At 49.2% G+C, this 18,624-nt stretch overlaps 1 protein-coding gene across 3 annotated transcripts; it reads right to left on the reverse strand.

The window, feature by feature from the left end:
* Window positions 1–456: 456 nt before the first annotated feature.
* ACSBG2 (acyl-CoA synthetase bubblegum family member 2) lies at window positions 457–18,592 on the reverse strand. 3 transcript variants are annotated; one of them, XM_027798469.2, is made up of 15 exons: window positions 18,488–18,592; window positions 13,552–13,681; window positions 10,961–11,040; window positions 10,143–10,384; window positions 9,029–9,117; window positions 8,328–8,448; window positions 7,777–7,857; window positions 7,137–7,286; window positions 6,762–6,938; window positions 5,990–6,171; window positions 5,479–5,712; window positions 4,549–4,766; window positions 3,511–3,650; window positions 2,363–2,609; window positions 457–1,983 (listed from the first exon to the last, which is right to left on the reverse strand). In XM_027798469.2, exons 2-15 carry the CDS (start codon window positions 13,674–13,676, stop codon window positions 1,868–1,870), a joined length of 2,202 nt encoding a protein of 733 aa, XP_027654270.2. In that variant the 5' UTR covers window positions 13,677–13,681; window positions 18,488–18,592; the 3' UTR covers window positions 457–1,867. The 3 variants fall into 3 exon arrangements, with proteins under 3 accessions (XP_027654270.2, XP_027654271.2, XP_005434448.3); XM_027798470.2 differs by having other exon boundaries at window positions 18,420–18,592; XM_005434391.4 differs by lacking the exon at window positions 18,488–18,592 and adding an exon at window positions 14,054–14,202.
* Window positions 18,593–18,624: the final 32 nt, after the last annotated feature.

Raw genomic sequence — 18,624 nt, forward strand, 5'->3', positions numbered from 1 at the left:
CAGGATGGCTGTGGAGGCCTCTGTGCCCGGGAATGCTTCCAAGTTAAGTCAGTTGGTTAAATGCTCTTTGTGGCGGGTTCCCCACTGCTCACCACAGCAGGAAGGAGCAGCGAGTGCCCAGCAAGCTTTGCCCAGGGCGGGCCAGGCGCTGCCTCTCACCTTCTGCAGGTGGGGAGAGGTTCCCACGCACCCCAACAGCAAGGCCAAGCTTGGGCACAGGTGTCCCTCACCCTGCCTGTGAGCAAAGGTGCGGGGCAGGAGCTCAGTGCCCCTCGGCAGTGTCGCAGTGCCTGTGCACATCGGCCTCCTCCCTGGTGCCGACGGGAGCACCTTCAGCCTTGCAAGGAGCTGGTCCGCCTGAAGCTCCCTGCCATAAGGCAAATGAACCTTTTTGCCACCCTGGCACCTCAGCCCCTGACCTCAACTGAGCCTCGGTGGGCAGAAATCACGGGAGCGTTCAGGCAGGAGCAGCAGTTTATTAGGCATTCCTCAGAGTGCTGGAGACACTGCAAATGCAGACAGCTGAGAATTGCACAAGAGCAGCAGCAGTTACAATCGCATGTTACTTCCAGGCGGGTGCCATCAGCATATGTGCATGTGGAATTTCACCGAGCCCAATCAAAGACAAAGTTCAGGTTTAACCCCCCCATAACCCCCCCAGGTCCCGCTAACACCCACCGCAGCCGGGCTGGGGTGCAAGTAGAGCCGGAGGTGCAGCTCCGTACTTGAGCCGTTTGTGTTACTTAGTAGCATAGCTGCCCCCCACAGCATGGCAGCGTGCATCACCTGGCATCGCCTCCTGCTCCTCCTGCGGCTGTGAGAAATACTCCTTGGAATCCAGGAGCGAGGCTGTTCCACTTGGTTCTGGCCAGTGATTTCTAGTTCAAAATAAGCCACTGACAAGCAATCCTTCACTGCCTCTTGGGCTTAACCAGCCTCGCAGAACTGGGCAGGATGTAATATGCCTCGCGCAACCACTGCGGCGAGCCAGTGTCCTGCGTTTGATGAATTCAATGCGAAGGGCCTTCACGGTCCCTGGCGTGGCTGCTGGCAGGCCTTCAACAGCACCGGCCCTGGGCGGCTGCGCCCCCAGTGCCGTTGCCTCCCCCTGGCACAAAGCCTCAGCCACCCGCCCCGTTCCAGGATGCTCCCGCCAGCACCTCTCCGATTATAAGACTACAGACAGATTTCACACATGTTTTTACAGCGCCTCACACAAGGGACTATTTATAAGAGGCTTCTCAGAACACGGGTCGCATGTACTATTTTAACAATACAATTTATGGCTTCATATAACTCAAATATAAAAAGGACTCAAAATATTGCACAGACAAATCTGATATACACGAGGTTCCCCATACGCACTTAGCCAGCGTGTGCAGGCATGTGGCATTCATCATCTTTGACGTCATCTTTGACAGAAGATAGTGAGTAAAGAGACTTAAAATAATTCCAATGTCATCAGCATGCAGTTAAACATGCAGCAGGAGGGAGGGACATACACCACTATAAAAAGAAACCTGCATTTCTCCCCCAGCAGGAAAAGGGCAGTTCCCGATTGTTTTACATTTGGCTCAGGAAAAGGAAACTTTGGTTAAAACAGAACATGTAATATGGACTGAAGGTAAACATTGCACTGCCCTTCTAAAAGTGGCAGGACAAAAAATACAAAGCAGAGACACTCAGGAGTACCTCAGCGGTAGAACAGAGATGGGGGAACACTGGGCACGAACACACCCAACACGCTGCAGTACGAGGGCCAAGAAATGCACAGGTAAGCGATGCGGGAGGGCTGTGCACTGACCCAGCCTCCTTTATTTCAAGGGCACCCAGGGGATCCTTCCCAGTGGGGCAATGTGCCTCCAGGCTACTGCCGGAGGGTGTTCCCTGCGGCGGCAGGTTTATCCGCATCTGCGTAGAACTGAGCGATTTGGTCTTTGTACTTCTGCGCCACCACTGGTCTCTTCAGCTTCATTGTTGGGCCTGTGGGAAAAAACATGGCACAAGGTTTTAATGGTGATGGCACCACTGAGAGCCACAAATCCATATTTGAGCGAAGCGAGCCCAGAGCAAGAGCCAGAGCACGCACGGACTTCTGCGCTGCTCTGCGCGATCGATACACCTGCCTGCCTTCCCCTGCGAACAGGAAGGGCGCAGCCCTCCTGCCAGCGACAGCGCAGAACTGGGGTGCGCAGGGCTCAGCTCTGCCCGGCAGGAGAAGGAATTCAGCCCGCCCTTCCCACAACGGTAAGGAAAAGCCCCAGCGAGGAGAGGCCGGGGTAGCACCTCTGTGTACTGGGGTCTGTTCCGTACCCAAGGGAAGGGTGACAGGGTCGCCCTGATAGCCCCACCCGCCACTCACCAAGCTCTCCACCAAGGACAGAAAAATCCTTCTCCAGAAGGACCCACTTCTGGACTTTCTGGGCATTTGAGACAGCTCCCTCGTTGACTGCTGAAATTCCCTTCTGGATAGCCGCATAGATAGCCTTGTCTTTGCTGCTGATAATTTCGGAGACTTTGGTAGCCTTGCTGCCCAGTTTCCGGCAGTATTCAATAGCTTCCGCAGTCAGATCATCTCCTGGCTCGCCGGTTTCCACATCCACGTTGCACTGCAGGAGAGGTCGGAGCAGGTAACTATTGCCCAACATGGTTCCCTTCGTCCTCACGAGCCTTACAGCCGGGGGAAGCCACCCCCTCCCCTTCCCCACCCCGGGGACAAGGGCCCACCCACCAGCCTCTGCGGTTTTCATACGCTTGACGCAAACCACCGCTTCGAACGAGAGCTCACTGGGGCAAACTGCAGGTGAGGCCCCTGCAGGCCTCTGCCCACGCAGCCAGCCGGGCACGCAGCTTGTCTTCCAAATCCCTCCTGCGCTATCCCGAGTTGATCGCTTTTTTGCTTGACCTTTTTCTGGGGACCCCAGTTTACTTCCCTACATCCCACAGCAGCAGAACAGTGACACCTGGCCAAGAGCAGGACGGCACTGCCGCCCCCAGGGCCTGGGTCGGTGCCTCTGCACAGGGGCAAGGAGGCCGGTGCTGCTCTCGCTAATGAGTGACGCCGTGGTCCTGAGCCCCCCAGCCCGCGGGGCTCGAGGGAAGCCCGTGCAGGCCACCACAGATGCATCACCATGGAGTTTAAAGCCAGGGTCTTAAAAAGAAACCACAGACAGCTTGTTACTGCCCAGGCTGCTTCAGGGGACAGGGACAACGTGCGAGAAAAGCAGAAGGGTTTCTGTTTTCAGTCTTACTTTTAGGGCTTTTGCTTGTTTCTTTCTGACCTGCGTGGCACAGAGGGAAACAGTTGTCCTGAACAACAGAAGAACCCAATCAAGTGGCAACGTTCATTTGCCTGTAGTTACAACTGCTGTTTGCCACTCAGCTACAAGTCAGACCCCACGATGCCTCCTGTCTCTACAGGATGCTGTGAAAACGCATAACAGTTACCCTCCTCGCTCGAATTAAATGCATTCAGCAACACAGGTGGATTCCCATGCTGTTTTCCATTACCTTTAGCGTTAGAAGCATAGCAAGGAATTTTGCTTTGTCTCCAACCAACATTGCATTGCTGATGATGGGAACAGCATCTTTTACAGCATCCTCAATTGGAACGGGAGGAACATTCTCACCTCCTGCAGTGATGATGAGCTCTGGAAAACAGTCAAATCTTTATTAACACTTGGAGCTTTCCCCCCTTCCTTCACAATCTGAAATAACTTGACCGCTCCTTTGCATCTGCTGGATCAGAGAGTGAGTCTGTGTCCCAACAGCTGGAGAAGGCAGCGAACCAGAAGGACACCAGCCAGGCTCAGGGAGAGGAGACAGCACAGCTGTGTGCACACAAACAGCATTGCAAAAGCTGCTTTAATGTCCAGAGATGTTTGCAGTTTGGGAACACGGGGTGTGGTGTCTGAGCACCTCAGTACACCGCCACAGGCACCTGCGGCTCTACGGCGTGTGAGCTGGTACCCAAGTGGTTCACAAAGTGAAGCAAGAGTTTTGCTGGGGCAGGGTGTTTGAGGTTACACAGCTGATGCCGAGCAGGGGACAGTCTGTCTTTCTCAGCTGTCTTCTATTTCTTAAAGCAGCTCCTTAAAGCTTTGCATGACCTTTCTGATGACTGAAGACTCACATGAAATTGGATTTATTTGGGGTTGGGCAAAGCGGTGTCTCAAGAACTACATTGCTGCAAGCCGTTGTCACAGCAGTGTTAAGCTGTTGTTTAAGAGGGTAACTGGCAGAGCCAGCTGATACTGGAGGCAGCTGGTAGCACACGCAGCTGGGTGGCTCCAGCACCTCAAAGCCAGCCAAGCTCTAACTCCTGCTTCTGAAGTCAGAAGGTTTCTTCCTTACTCTGCAAATGCACACTGGTTTCAGAGGCCATCCCTCGCCTTCCCAGCAGCAGGATGCCCTGCAGCCACATGCGCATTCAGAACTTCACAAGTATTTAGATATTCTTCTGTGCAACTCACGCCCACAGAACTAGCGTGATGCATCCTGTCACAGTACTTCACAGCCTCAAGACACTCAAGTCAGGGGACGTGTTACCTTTGATTCTGCCAGTGATGTAGAGGAATCCATCTTTATCATGCTTGCCAAGGTCACCCGAATGCAGCCAGCCATCTTCATCGATTGCCTCTTTGGTTTTTTCTTCCATGTTCAAGTAGCCCATGAAGATGTGCCTTCCTGAGAAGCAGATCTCCCCGTTGCCATCTCTATCTGGCTTATGGATCAGTGTCCGGCAGCCTGTGATTTCCTTTCCACAGCTTAAAGAGAACACAAACCCATGGCTTTTGTTGTTGTATTTTTTTAATAATTCAATAGCTAAGCAGCAGAGTGAGATTCTAGCAGTACCCTCTCAAGCTGAAGTGCCTGAACAAAGTCAGGCAGCTTCTCTTACAGCTGCTTCAGCGAAGAGCTTAGAAACTTAAAAGGCATCAGCTTATGTAAGGGGAACTTCAGAAAAAAGCTGTTGTTGCCAAAAGATCAGCACTCACACACAACACCTGGTGTTTTCCACTTACTGTCCCAAACACCTGAGCTTTGAGTTAGATTATTTATGTCCTTGGCAGCGAACTTTTACTGATGGTGGTATTTACTCTGCAGACTGAACCTGTGGGGACTGAACAAGCCATTCAACGTAACAACCACAGTCTTACTGCATTTATTCATTTGACATTCAAGTGAACTGTAGGCTAGAATTACTAATTCCTCCTTCTTCTCATCAGTCCTTTGCTTCCTCCTCAGCTCCTAGAGGATCCAGGCCAAGTTAAATTTAAGTAACACTGCTGTTGCCCTTGGCACATCTCTTCATCTGCAAGATGTGGCCGAAGGAACTGGCTCCCTAGCAACTTTTTACTGGCAGCAAGACTCTGGGGATGAGCTGCACCAGGTGAGACAGACACACCAGATCAGGAGAAACCCGAAAGCAGCTCCTCCCCGCAGGCAGCAGTGCCCCGCTCACAGAGAGGCATTTACCTGGTAAGCTTGAATGCGTGAGGTAGAGACATTGTGTGAGGTCCAGAGCTCTCGCTCATGCCATATAGCTCAAACACGGGAATGTTCAGGCTTAAAAAAAATTCCAGTGTCTCTCTGGTAATGGGAGCAGCCCCCGTGTAGCACTTTGTGCACTGGTCCAGCCCAATGGCCTTTCGCACTTTCTTGTACACCAAGTGCCTGGCAAGGCGGAAGTTCACCGGGACTTCTGAATACCTGTAGGAGAAAAATGGTCACAAGATCTCGGTCACCAAGCAGAACTTCTCCCCCTTCCTCCCTTCACCTTCATCCTATTTTAGTTTAATCAGTAAAAGAATTAATTTCCCCTGCCAGCCCTTGCTGCTCACCCTCTGGTTCAAGGACTGCATCTGGCTTTTACTGTCTGTAAGTCTGGCTGGTTACCATGGAATATAATTCCTGATCTGATAGTAAAGTTCTAGTATTTGTAACTTAAGTTAACATAATTTGTAACTTAAGTGTAGTTCAGAATTACCCATTCATCCGCTTCAGGTTTGTCTGCAGCCCGACTCCCTTGGCCCACGATGCCACTTTTCTCCTGAGTGCTGATGATTTTGCACCTATGGATTTCATTTTTTCTTCCATTTTTTCCCAGACACGAGGAACTCCCAAAAAAGCGGTTGGCCTCACCTCCCGCAGGGTGTCCACCAAGGTGCCCTGAGCAAAGCAGAATTTAATACAGCTTTCAGAAGCGCCTCACTGTTGGCTTCAGGTCAACACTGTCAATAGCCAAAGCTTAGGACTCTGCCATCTATTTTGAGGAATTGCTCATTTCCAGCTGCAGTGCCACCAAAAGAAAGGAACCCAGGTTTTGAGAAGACAGCAAGGGCCAACGCTTTCAGTGCCAATGTGATACAGTGCTGAGAGAAGAACCGTTCTTTTCTCAGGACATAGATTTAATGGTGGTGGTGTTTTGCAACATGGACAGAGCAAATACAAAGCCATTGCTCAACCAAGCTGTCAGGGCAGAGAACTGGTGTCAGGTGGGACACCAAGAAGCTCCTAGTTGTGAAGTGCTTGATCAGCTTAGCCCAGCTTGCACTACAGAGTCAGAAGGCAAAGGTCAGAGTGGCTATATTCTCAGATCAACAGACCCTTAAATGGGAGCAGTCAGTCACAGAGCAAACAAACCGAGTTAGCACAGCTTTCGGAATCCTGAGATAAGCCATCCATGTTTGTTTTAAAGCACCCACCCCAGCCACAAGCAGGTGGATGGCTGTAGGTTTTTTATAATCTTACATTTTTACCTTTAATGCATCAGGCTGAGCAAAAAAGACTTGTACACCGAATGTCATTGCCGACCAAATATCTGACATCTGTGCAGCAATATGACTGAGGGGCAGATAGCTAACCACCAGCTCTTGCTTTTCTTTAGCATCTGTCAGCATTATGAAGCGCCCTGCTGCCGATGCCGTCCACGTCAACTGTAACAAGAACCCACATCAGTATGAAGTGTCAGCACTTATGAGCTGGCGCAACACAGAACACACAGCTCACACAACAGCTCTACCACGTCCTGTGTTCTTAACATCAGGCACGTTCTTCAGCTGACCCCTGCCCTCCCTGAGCACCCACCCAAGGTCACCGTTCTTGGAATGGGCAGCTTTACAAATGATACTTACATTGTCATGGCTGAGCATTACTCCCTTTGGCTGTCCGGTGGTCCCTGAGGTATATATTAGCGTACAGCACTGATTAGGCTTCTGTGACGCAATGATTTCACGGAGCTGAGTATCTGGAACATCTTTGCCAAGGTCCATGAACTCACTCCACTGTATAGAGAAGAGAAGGGCTGGATCACTTTGTAGGCTGTCATTCACATGCAAAATTAAACCCTCTGCTATAAAGGGAAGGAAACTCTTTCCTACATCCAAACCTCTGCCAGAATCTGGAAGAGGCTGTAAATACGCACTGCAGCCCCACAATGTTGTCTTCTGGCTGCCACAACTGGCATGGCAAGAAGCAGAGAAGGAGACTGATCCACCCCGAAGAAGCTTACTAGCTCTGCAGCAAGCCTGGTGTTCAGTGGGAGTGCAGAGCTGAGGTAACTGTGGGACCCGAGGCTGCCTTGCAGAGGTCTGTACACCAACACTCTCCCTTACAACATGGATTATCGAGGTTTCAACAACAGTAGACATCTAGTGCTTCAGCAAGGCAAGAAATCCCTCACTAAGCTCACATGGTCCCGTGGAAGGTGACGGTTGCAAACCATCAGCTAAACACAGCCAGTATTTACAAGCCATCAAGATGCTCAGTACTTACAGAGTACAGATTTGGTCTCTTCTCTTTTAGCTCTTCCCCATACTGGATAATAGCTTTCAGATGAGGTAGTTCATGCTGAATCTGTGTTAAGAAGCGAGATGAATGAGCAGAAGCAAATCCTGCCTGTCCCTTTTAGGCCTAAGTAACCCACCACTGACCGTGCTATTGCTATTTGCCACTGTAAGTGAAGCTAAGAGAATCTCACCTGTGTTATTGACAGAGGACGGAGAAGCCTCACTAGAGACAATAATCATTTGGACTGGGACGTTGCCAGACAACCTTAGGGGACGCTCCACTGTTCATTTTGGCTTCTTGTATTTTAAGCTCAAGGCTTTGCTAAGCTACAGAACCACCGTTTAACACCTCTAAGATTTAGCACTGGTGACTACTCATCTGGCTTGAGCAGGGAGCACGCAAAGTAGGCTCAATCAGTTCACCCTCTGCTTTTACACCCAGTGTTTCCCTCAGGTATTACCCTCCCATGGCATCTACCCTCCCACATCTGCCAACAGGATGCTGCAGCCCCCAGCCATTTAAAAAAGTATATTTACTTCTAAGATTTTCTGCAGTTGTTTATGGTTTTCCACAACCACAATGTTAGCACTGCAGTTCTCTGCTACATAATGACAGGCCTCAGGAGAGTTTGTAGTGTAGATACCAACAGCAAATCCACTACAAAAGAAAAGGGAAAAAAGAAAAATAGAAAGGCAAAACACAGAATTAGAGGATAAGCAGAGTTGCTGGCAAAATTCAGACCATTTTCAGACTTTAACAGAGGAAAAACTTCAGGAAGCATTTCCCATAAAACAACAACAAAAAGTGGACAGCTTAACTGCAAGAACAAAGGCTCTGTTTTGGGGCATGGGAAATGTCAGAATGGTATGAGGGACCAAAATGCCTCAGGTGGAAAAAGGCTGTGCTGTGATTCTCTAGCACTTCCCATCATATTTTCAATCACAGTGTAAGCAAGCATGCTCTTGGATTAACCGACTGTTATCTTATTTTGAGAGTACCAGCTAGCTAAAAAAAAAATAGTTTTTGTCTCATTAGTTCATAATGAAGTAAAGGGTTTAGGTTCTAGCCATCTTCATTAAATTCAAATGAAGGCAATTGGTTTTGTTCTGCATTTTTTTGTGTGTGGTTTGTTTTGTTGTGTTATTTGCAATCAAAAAACTACTTCTCACATGAATACTGAAATTACTATCTGAATGCTAAAGCAAAACGCATGTCAAGAGACAACACTCATTCTTACCCTGCAAGGATAGCTCCAATATCAGCAATAAACCACTCTGCAGAATTAAATCCCAAAATGCACACTCCATGGAAACGCTCTAGTCCCAGCTGTAAACAAGAGATGAGATTACAGCAATCTTGGTTTTCCTTTGAAGAATGCTGAGAGTTAATTTAAAGACCTCTGCTGTGAGCACAACATCAAGGGAAAAGTTCATGCTATCATATACTGTAATTCACACTGAAAAACTTCCAAAGACCTAATATGGAACCAGTTAAGTTTTACATCAGACACTGGCCCACTTTATCAGTAGGCAGAAAAAAAAAAGGATTTGCTTAGGTCTGCAGTCAGTATGACCAGCTCACTGACACTAATTGTATTGTAAAACTGCAATCCAGGTAGTTACCCATTCCCTTTGGACTGGGAATGAGAAGGTAAGGGCTTAAGTTAGGCATGACCTACTGAGACATTTAGTCATTTAGTATAGGTTAGGTATGTCAGATATCAAAAATTACAAGAGCAACAAGCTCCAATGACAGTCAGAGGCACCTTGCTATGAAATTCCAGCTGTTGAAGTCCCAGTCTTTAAATCTCCTTCAGCCATTCTCTGGCTTTGTCCCAGAGTGGAAGTATATAGCGTGGAAGATCCCACCGTAAGAATAAAAGCAGAATGGCTTTAACTTCAAGAAATAAGACTTCATAATGATAACAGTAAGTGCATGTAACATTGGTTTCTCTCTTTGAGCATCTTAACTCCCAGCAGTACTCCCAACAAAAGACTCAGCCAGTGTGGACATTTAAGTCTGACCGATAAGCATCCCTTCAAGTTTTTTCTTAGAAAGATTAAAATTTACACGCCTCATGAAGAGCGTTGTCCAGGTTTGCCATATACCTCAAACACCTCACTTTAAATGTTCCCTTACTTTTTAGTTAAATGTGGAAACAACTTGCAAGAAATTCAAACAAAGACACTGCGGTCATTACCAAGCTGTTCATGGCATGTTCAGGTATTTCCCTGTCACTTTAAGACTCACCTACACTCAGAGAATTTGCAGGTTTAAGATGCAGTTGACTAGAGCCATTTTAGCAGTTAAATTGACTGAGCAGGAATGAGAGGAATTCAACAAAAGCTTACCTTCAGAAAACTTTTTGCTGCTTTCCAGCACTCATCATAGTACATCTTATATGTTAGTTTTATCCACTGGCCACCCTTTTTGGATGCAAGGGCATAATAATCACCGTATTTACTAGCAGCTTCCTGGAATAGTTCATGAACAGTCTTTGGTGCCTGGCTGCCTATGCCCTGTTCATCCATCCTCAGCCTGACTTCTCCATCTCGTCGTGTTGTCCACACACTGGAGGTAGGAGGTGAAGAGGCTGGTTTGAAAGAAAAGTGTTCAGCATCCTATACTTAGAAATTGCTTGTTACCATAACAAAAATATAAAGCCAAGTATCAAACATATGAAAGCAAATGCTACTGCACCTGCTCCCACACCTCTTTTTTGACTTTGTATTCCCAGCAAGTTTGCCATACGACTCCCAGTATCTTAGACCAGGGTTAACAGATGAAGCTTCTAAAGCACTTTCAAAATTTTGTTAAACATTTCCCAAATGTTTAACAAAAGCCCTAAAGCTCTTGTACTGGTAAGGTGGCAGCTTCCCACGATATATGCTGTGTGCTTTTTTTCCCCTTTGCTTTTTTTTTTTTTTTTTTAAGGAGGACTGAAAGCAGTACATTATTACCTGGTAGATAAGCATTAGGCAGTGACACTACGTATTTCACTCCTGGAAGTGCATTCTACTTAGGTTTAAAGTCTAAGTTCAAGACACTTCTGGGCAGACCATCCCTCAGTTTGCGTTTCTTCTTCCATTGTTATGGTTTGATAAATTCCTCCCTCATTTCAATAATAATTTTATGCACAATACAGTAACTAGAAGTTCTTTCCACTTACCTTTGAACCCAAGCGTGTCTATCTGATGTCCCTCCATCTTAGTATCTTCAACTGTCTCAGCACTGTGGACCTCAACGGTTCTGCAAAGCACAAGCAGTTAGCCCTGGAGAGGCTTCAGCACACTGGCTGAAGAACACCTGGGGCTTGCTTGCTCTATCCCTTAATTATATTAGTCCTTGGATGTCAAAGTGGTTCCTGATGTTCTGCAGGTGACTGTTCATTTCATTAGCCTGCATGGCTATGGCAACGCAACAGGTCCCTCTCAGAGAGTGTGCAAGTTTTGCCTGAACTGCTCTTAAACACATATATGTTGCCCTAATGGTAGCTATCCTTCCAGATAAGCTGCAGAAGAATCCATAAACACATCATCCAGAAAACAGCGATAATTTAATACCAGAGGTCTGCTCTAGGTGCCCAAAACAAAGAGCCTACAGCAGTGAGGAGATGGCAGGCAGGAAGGAGCATGTGGATCTGGTGCTTATCTCCTGTCTGCAACATGCAAGCCTAACGAAGGGAAGGCCTGTGAGCCCCTCTCCTGAGCCGTACAGCAATCCCCCGGCTCGTCGCCCTGTGGGGAAACCCACAGAGATTTCCTGCAGAAGGCCAGGCCAGCTGAAGAGCAGGAAATTGATTTAACAGGAAATCTCACTCTTAGGTATTCCCAATAAAGTTAGTGCACAGGGCTCCCACCAGATGTTTGTGAAGAAACGGAAACAGGCACCTCCCTCGTCTACCTCAGCCACGCTCCTCACCAGGAGCTGGTCCTGCGGGGCCAGCTGAAAGTTGCCCCTTTTACTTTAGGCCTTGGAAGACGTGGTGAAACACCACCTGCCTGTAGCTGTCAGTGTTATTCCTCCATCCCTTTCCAAGACGGGCTCTTGCACAACCATAAATGAAGAGGATAAGGAATAATCAAGTCCCATTCCCACTTCAGACAATGAGTTGGAAGCCAGACCCTGTGAGATTTGGTATTCGAGTCCCTGTGCTCTGTTCCCTCAAAGGACATCCCACCCTCCAACCTACAGGCAGATGATGCTTGTCCCCCTGCCCTGGGTAATACCCTGCTCGGACCATCAGCGCAGCGCTGAAGTCAACTTTCAATCAACCCAAGATTATATTCCAGAGGACCAAAACTTCCATCTTGCCTTGCCAAACAGCCCTCCCAGGGCCCTTTGCTCCAGGCCATTACAAAGGTGTTTGTTTCTTCATGCCAGTGCTAGGTGTTTACTCTGCCCCATGGCAATGCTTGTGCAAGGTTTCTTCTCTAGCACCAACTCCCAGGCCTTCTAGAAGGGCTGCAAGGCCCTGACATCACAATAGCCCCTGCCCTCTGCAGGGGCAGCCTGGGGACAAAAAGCAGCCCTGACACCTCTGCCTGTCACAATCAGACCACACCTGCACACAGGCAGGAGCAAATCGGTCCCAGGCAACCCTCCCCCCCAACCCAGGCAGGGTTCCCACCGAGCCCCAGATTTTCTTCCCTTTCTACTAGACCACAGAGAGGACAAGACGGCACAAGGCACCGTGTGAATTTCGGTGTAAGGGGTAAATCGCTTCCCTCTGGTTTACATTTTCTCTGGATTTCTAGGGGACAGTCAACTATTACTGCTTTGGGCATATGGTAAGGTTTAAGGCACAGAGAACATTTGACATGGCTACTCCTATGTTCTGTCCAAAAGCAGAACTGCTTCTCCTAACTAATCCGCAAGCCGGAAACTAGAGGGAAGTACATTTTTTTCCCCCTTTATTTCCCCTAAAGGGATTACGAGATGTTCCCTACTACGCGTTTCCTCCTCATTATTGAGAGCATTTTTCAGCACAAATTAATCCTCAGTTGCAACAGTTCTGCACTATTTCTCCACCAGCTTTTATGATCAAAGCATGCAAATGACCCAGTAATACGAGCAAAAAAGGCCCCCAAAATCCCCTTCAGTGAATCAAGTCATCTTTTTCTCCCCCTTACTACATATAATTCAAATGCAGCCTGAAAAAAATTAAGCAGAGGTTTTTGTCAGCTATATCCCATTACACTGTGGTGAGACACAGACCCTTAAAGCCTAATCTGCTCTTTAGTGAGAGACTGCTTAGATTTACAGAGAGACTAACAGGAGTCTGATGAAAATCAGCACTGCTACTGCACACAAGCTATCCCCTACAGAGGCACACCTCTGTGTACAGTACTGCAACACGTCACCAACAAAGAAGTACTTACTAGGTATTCCAAGTATTTGATCAGTGCCCTCCCAATCACATAGAACTAACAATTATGCAAAGTTCCTTTATAAAAGGTGATCCTTCTGACTACACAGAACATTCTACCATTCCTGCGCTCTAAGTTTATATTAAATGCACACTACTTCAAGCTCTACACTCTGCATGGTAGCTATGTACAGGAAATTTAATTCTGTTCTTCTTCTTTTGAGAGGGAGAGAGTAGAGATTCAGCTTTTGGATTTTGGAAGTAGTAACACATGCTTGAAATTTCTTCCAAAAGAACATATCATAATTAATCTAAGTAAACATGAGAGAATACAAACTACATCCTACGTAAACAGGTACCACAGAGAAAATAAAATCTTAAATTAGACAAACCTGGCTGAAGAGTTGAGCAGTACATCATCCAGTGACACCTCACAGTTCCCTTGAGGATCCGAATTAAAATAAGCCGCAGGGACTGGTTCTGCAAGTGCCGTACGCGCATCTGACTCACACAGCATTGTCCCTGTAAAAACAGGTTTTAAAAATCAAAATACAAATGAATGCTACAGTAAAATCGGCTTCCATTGGTGTAGCTATCTGACCAAGGCAAGCCCAAAGCAGGCATGACTCAAGGCTGCTGTATTTGCATGAAGTACAGCAAATTCTAACCGGATGCAGCGCACCCCACATCATGCTCGGTTCATTTGAAAAACCTGATCAGCAGTAGATGATACATCCATTCCCGCATCCAAAACCAAGCGTGACAATTACAGCTCTGAAAGAGCACCATGAACCTAACAATTCAAATTTTACACTCCCTTTGTCCCAAACGTTCCCCCTCAGCTCTCAGACTCCCCCCAAACCCGCCACCACAGGGCTCCAGGTCCAGCCTTACAACGCATCGCCTTTGTGCGTCCTCTCCTCCCGCAGCTGCTCCGCACCAACGCTGAGGAGGATGTGTAATATCCTTTATTTTTAAACTAGCGCCCAGGAGGCAGATCTGGAGCATCTTATGTCATGTGCTGCCTGCCTTGCAATTGGAAGCAGCTCGTCACCCCACACTACCACCTCTTAAGGAAGCTCTCGCCCCACGCCTGCCGCCAGCCTCGGGGACACTGGGGCTTTAGGGTCCCTTTCAGGCGACACAGCCCTGGGACACCACAGAGATTTAATCTGTTCTCACAAAAATCAGCGCTTTTGCAGCTGTTGTTTTTGGCAGCCCAACGCTGCTTTCTTTCAGTACTTTGTCGTTAGGGGGTTTCATCATCTCAGGCTGAAAGCTACGTTGATTTTAGTTAAGGTTTACATTCATTAAAAGCCTTTGATGCTTACGACTTGACAGGCTGAGCTTTAATTGTTTCAAGGCATTTCTAACTGATTTGAGATGAATCTCATTAACCTTGATCTTTTTAAAAAGTGGGATTTTAGCATGCTATCTTGTACCAACATCAGACAGACGCAATTTCAAGCCGGCAAGGTGAAGAGCATATTTGTTTCAACGAGGACAGACAGGAGGACAAGGAAAAAGCCCTTTTATCTAACTGCAGCCTTCTGCCTCTGATGGGTGGGGAAAGCCAGGGCCAGCCACAGCGCCAGCAGGCCAGCCTGCCTCCAGCCCAGGCAAGCACCTTCCCTCCCTCATCTACGCAAGGACACGTTGCTGCTCACACCACACGCTGCAATTCATGATACAAAAAATAGTTTAATTCACAAGCAGCTGAGAAAGGGATGCCTCAAAAAATCCCATCTCTGAAGCTCCATGATAAATGCCAGACATCACCCAACACCCCATTCCACACCAAAACACCAAAGAAGTTTATTTTGAGGTTTGGTTTTTTTATTACTTGTTTTTTGCTTTTTTTTTTATATGTGTGTGGGTTTTTCTGTAAGACAGCTATAAGAAAAGGGGCATTAGCTCTACAGAGCACCCAGTCCTAGGAGCAGCCACCCAGACCTGTGAAACCTGGGTTGCACTCCCTCCCCAGCCTGGAGGAACTCAAACCCACACCTAGGAGAGCATGGTGGTTACCAGACTGCACGGTGCCCACTGGAGGTGCCACCACCACCACCCCTCTGGCTCAAAGACAGACCCAGGTGCAAGGCGAGGAGGAACGTACTGCAGCAGCTGCCATCAGGCCTGACCCCCTTTCACAGTACTGTACCCACATGCCTTCCCAGCGCCCCACAAGGAGGGGTTTAAGGCTCCCCTGCACCCCTGAAGGAAGCTTTTCTCTCTGCACTAATTACAGTGTTTCTCTTGCCATCTGCTCTTTAATGCAGCAAGAAAGTTTCAAGTGGAAGGGTGGAGATGTCCTCATGCCAGCTGTCTTGCAGGACAACCCAGCAAGCTCCTGGGTGGCAGAGGTTGGCTGAAAACCAATTGTGGGTTTCTGTGTGTGTCCCCAGTCACTCAAGAGGAAAAAACGCTTCACAGTGGGGACCATAGCTGCATTCTCCCCTTGCTGCACTGCGTACATGCTGCTCACCACGACCCCCTGTACGGGGGCACAACCCTGATGCAGGGTCCCCTGCTGATGGGTGCTTGGTTCCCAAGTGTGGGCACACCAGGTATGGCACAAAGATCAAGGACACAAGGCTGCACAACTGCAAAGTCCAGTGGGACACAGCAGGACGTCACTATCACATCCAACAGGATGGGTTCATCTAGGAGAATCTAGATATTAATGCCACATGGCCCTCAGCACCTGGAGAGCAGCTGCACCTCCCCGCATAAGCAGACACAGAACTTCTGGAGTGCCCAGGTACACCTGAACCATGAAAAAGAGCTGAAATGCAACCTGGTTGTGCAAGTTTCCTTGTGAGCACAGACCACAGGAATCCCAAGTCAGTCATGCATTTTATATAACAAATCTTGGTTACAAACAAAAATTTGTGCATATATACTCTCACTGGCTTGGCTAAGCACTGCCGCTTGCCCCTTCCTCTGCTGATGCTGAGTTAGAAACACAGCTCTGCTACACCAGCTGCTGGAGAACACACACATGCTCACCAGAGCCAGGCTTAACACTCCCAGTAGCTCACCGGGGGTGGACGGGATCACAAATGATCCTCACCTACCCCACACTGTTTCCAGAGGAGTTAACACACCATGATGTACCACAGATGTTCAGGAACATGAGGAACATGCACCCAAACAAAAACCTGCTGAAAGAAATCTCCCTTTTAATTAAATCTGTGTGACAACTTAAGTAATTTAAATACAAAGAATCTTCTGCTTGAAGGGAGCGTTGTGTCCTAGAAGAACTGGAAGTTAGTGAATGGTTTCATTGAAACTGCTGCAGAGCTTCACTGACAAACAATTTAAAAGCTTGACTATATGTAAAATCGTGAGGGTCAACAGGACAGGAGCGAAGGTTTCATTTATAACGGGCTCTGAACATGTGTTCACTTAAAACACACACAGACCTTCAAAAATACTGGTTCAAATTCAAATTAATGCATAGTTCATCAGCCATCTTCACATTTTCCCGCACATCCCACTTTGCTTCCTGTTGCTGATTTCTTTTTATTGGTAAAGACACCATGGCTGACCTGGTCCATTTTTATCACGTGCAGATCAGCTTTAGGAGATTGCCACATTATCTTACTGCCTGTCCACATTTCCACCAAAACTGAAACTTAGCCTTTTTGTTCCCTTGTTTTCTTTAAAGATTTATTAAGTGAGGAAACGGTAGCTGAGCAACCTCCTCTTCCTCTTTTAGATGAAGTCTATTTTTAAAAAGGGCAGTGACAAAAACTTGCTAAGCCCTAAAGGTTTTCTCCTCAGCAGTACCACGACCACGGGTCAGCCTACAGCTGTGCTGGGAAATTGCCTGATGCAGGAGCAGAGGGCACACGAGGGAAAACAGCTCCAAGCCCCATTATAAAGATGGTATCACGCCAAGGATCTTGAATGATAGACACAACAGCAGGCAGACATTTGACTCCATGGCAGCTCCTTCTGAGCTGAGCTTTGGTGGAACGAAACTGCCACAGAACGTCACCCTCGGCGGCACCTGGGGCTTGCCCACGTGAAACAGCACCAGCGCGGGCAGCCACCGAGGGCTGGGGGCACTGTCACCACGTATTTCCTCAGCCACGCCAGCCACTGTGCAACTTGCCATTCTGAATTTTACGCAGATTGCTTCTCCAGGACACCGGGATATTTTAGGTGAATTCCCCAGCAAAGTGACTCACCAGGAGGCTGGTTTAAGTTGCCTAAACTGCTGTTCATTTTACTGTACCATCTGGGCGGGAAACCCCCTCACGCCAAGTAAGAAAGCACAGGGACAGATTTTTCCAAGACACATCACACGTGTTTCTGCCAACTTCCACACCACCCAGGTCTTCATCACATCAAGCCCAGCCAGGCTTGGAGCCGGTACTGGTGCATCCCTGATGGCCTCGACGGTGTTTCACCACCTGCTCCGGCTGGGACTGGGGGGTGGCAGCCCTGCGATGGCCCACCAGCCCCAGCCCACAGCACAGGCCCCCTCAGCCCCTCACAGCATGGCTCCCCTCACAGCATGGCTCCCCTTACAGCACGGCCCCCATCACCCCCTCACAGCGCCATGGGCCCCCTCAGCCCCTCACAGCATGGCTCCCCTCACTGTGTGGGCCCCCCCTCACAGCACAGCCCCCATCACCCCCCCACAGCGCCATGGGCCCCCCTCAGCCCCTCACAGCATGGCTCCCCTCGCAGCGTGCCCCGCCCCCCCCCCCCCCCGGCAGCGTGGCCCCCATCACCCCCTCACAGCGCCATGGGCCCCCCTCACAGCATGGGACACCCTCACCCCCTCACAGCACCATGGAACCCCTCACAGCACCAGACCCCCTCACAGCACCGGACCCCCTCACAGCACCGGACCCCCTCAGCCCCTCACAGCATGGCTCCCATCACCCCCTCAGAGGGCCATGAGCCCCCATCAACCCCTCACAGCATGGTTCCCCTCACAGCACGGCCCCCATCACCCCCTCACAGGGCCATGGGCCCCTCTCACAGTACGGGACCCCCTCACAGCACCACGGGCCCCAGATGGGCCAAACCGTGGGCTTGTGGAACCAAAACCTCAAAGCTATTCTGGACCCCTGGCCAGGCCACCCCACGCGTGAAACGAGCTGCTGGCCCGGCAGCTGCAGGCTGATCTCACAGCGAAGGAGTGAGACCTCCGGGGCGGGCAGGCTCACGCGTGGGCTCAACACTCGCCCCAGCCCCGCAGCCCACCCGGGACACCCTGTCGCTTCCCACAAGTTTCCCGTACCACGAAGGCCCGCGGGACTGGAGCTGCCCCCGCCACCCCGTGGGACGCGGAGCCCCGCGCGCCGTTACCTCAGGAGCCGGCGGGAGCGCGATGACACCCCCCCTCCCCACGCGGGCTGCTACCGCGCGTGGCCACGCGAGGCCCCTTTAAGGCGCTCCGGAGGGCGGGGCCATTGCCCAGAAAGGGCGTGTCCTCCCGCCTCCCC

The sequence above is a fragment of the Falco cherrug genome, chromosome 4 (assembly GCF_023634085.1).
Source record: "Falco cherrug isolate bFalChe1 chromosome 4, bFalChe1.pri, whole genome shotgun sequence".
In the NCBI taxonomy this organism is placed as follows: Eukaryota; Metazoa; Chordata; class Aves; order Falconiformes; family Falconidae; genus Falco; species Falco cherrug.

Excerpts from the sequence above, each read along its gene's own strand:
- ACSBG2 (XM_005434391.4), bottom strand. Across the intron at positions 8,449-9,028 it reads ATTGGAGCTATCCTTGCAGG|TGGATTTGCTGTTGGTATCT; the intron begins GTAAGAATGAGT and ends TTTCTTTTGTAG. Across the intron at positions 7,858-8,327 it reads AACTGCAGAAAATCTTAGAA|ATTCAGCATGAACTACCTCA; the intron begins GTAAATATACTT and ends TTCTTAACACAG.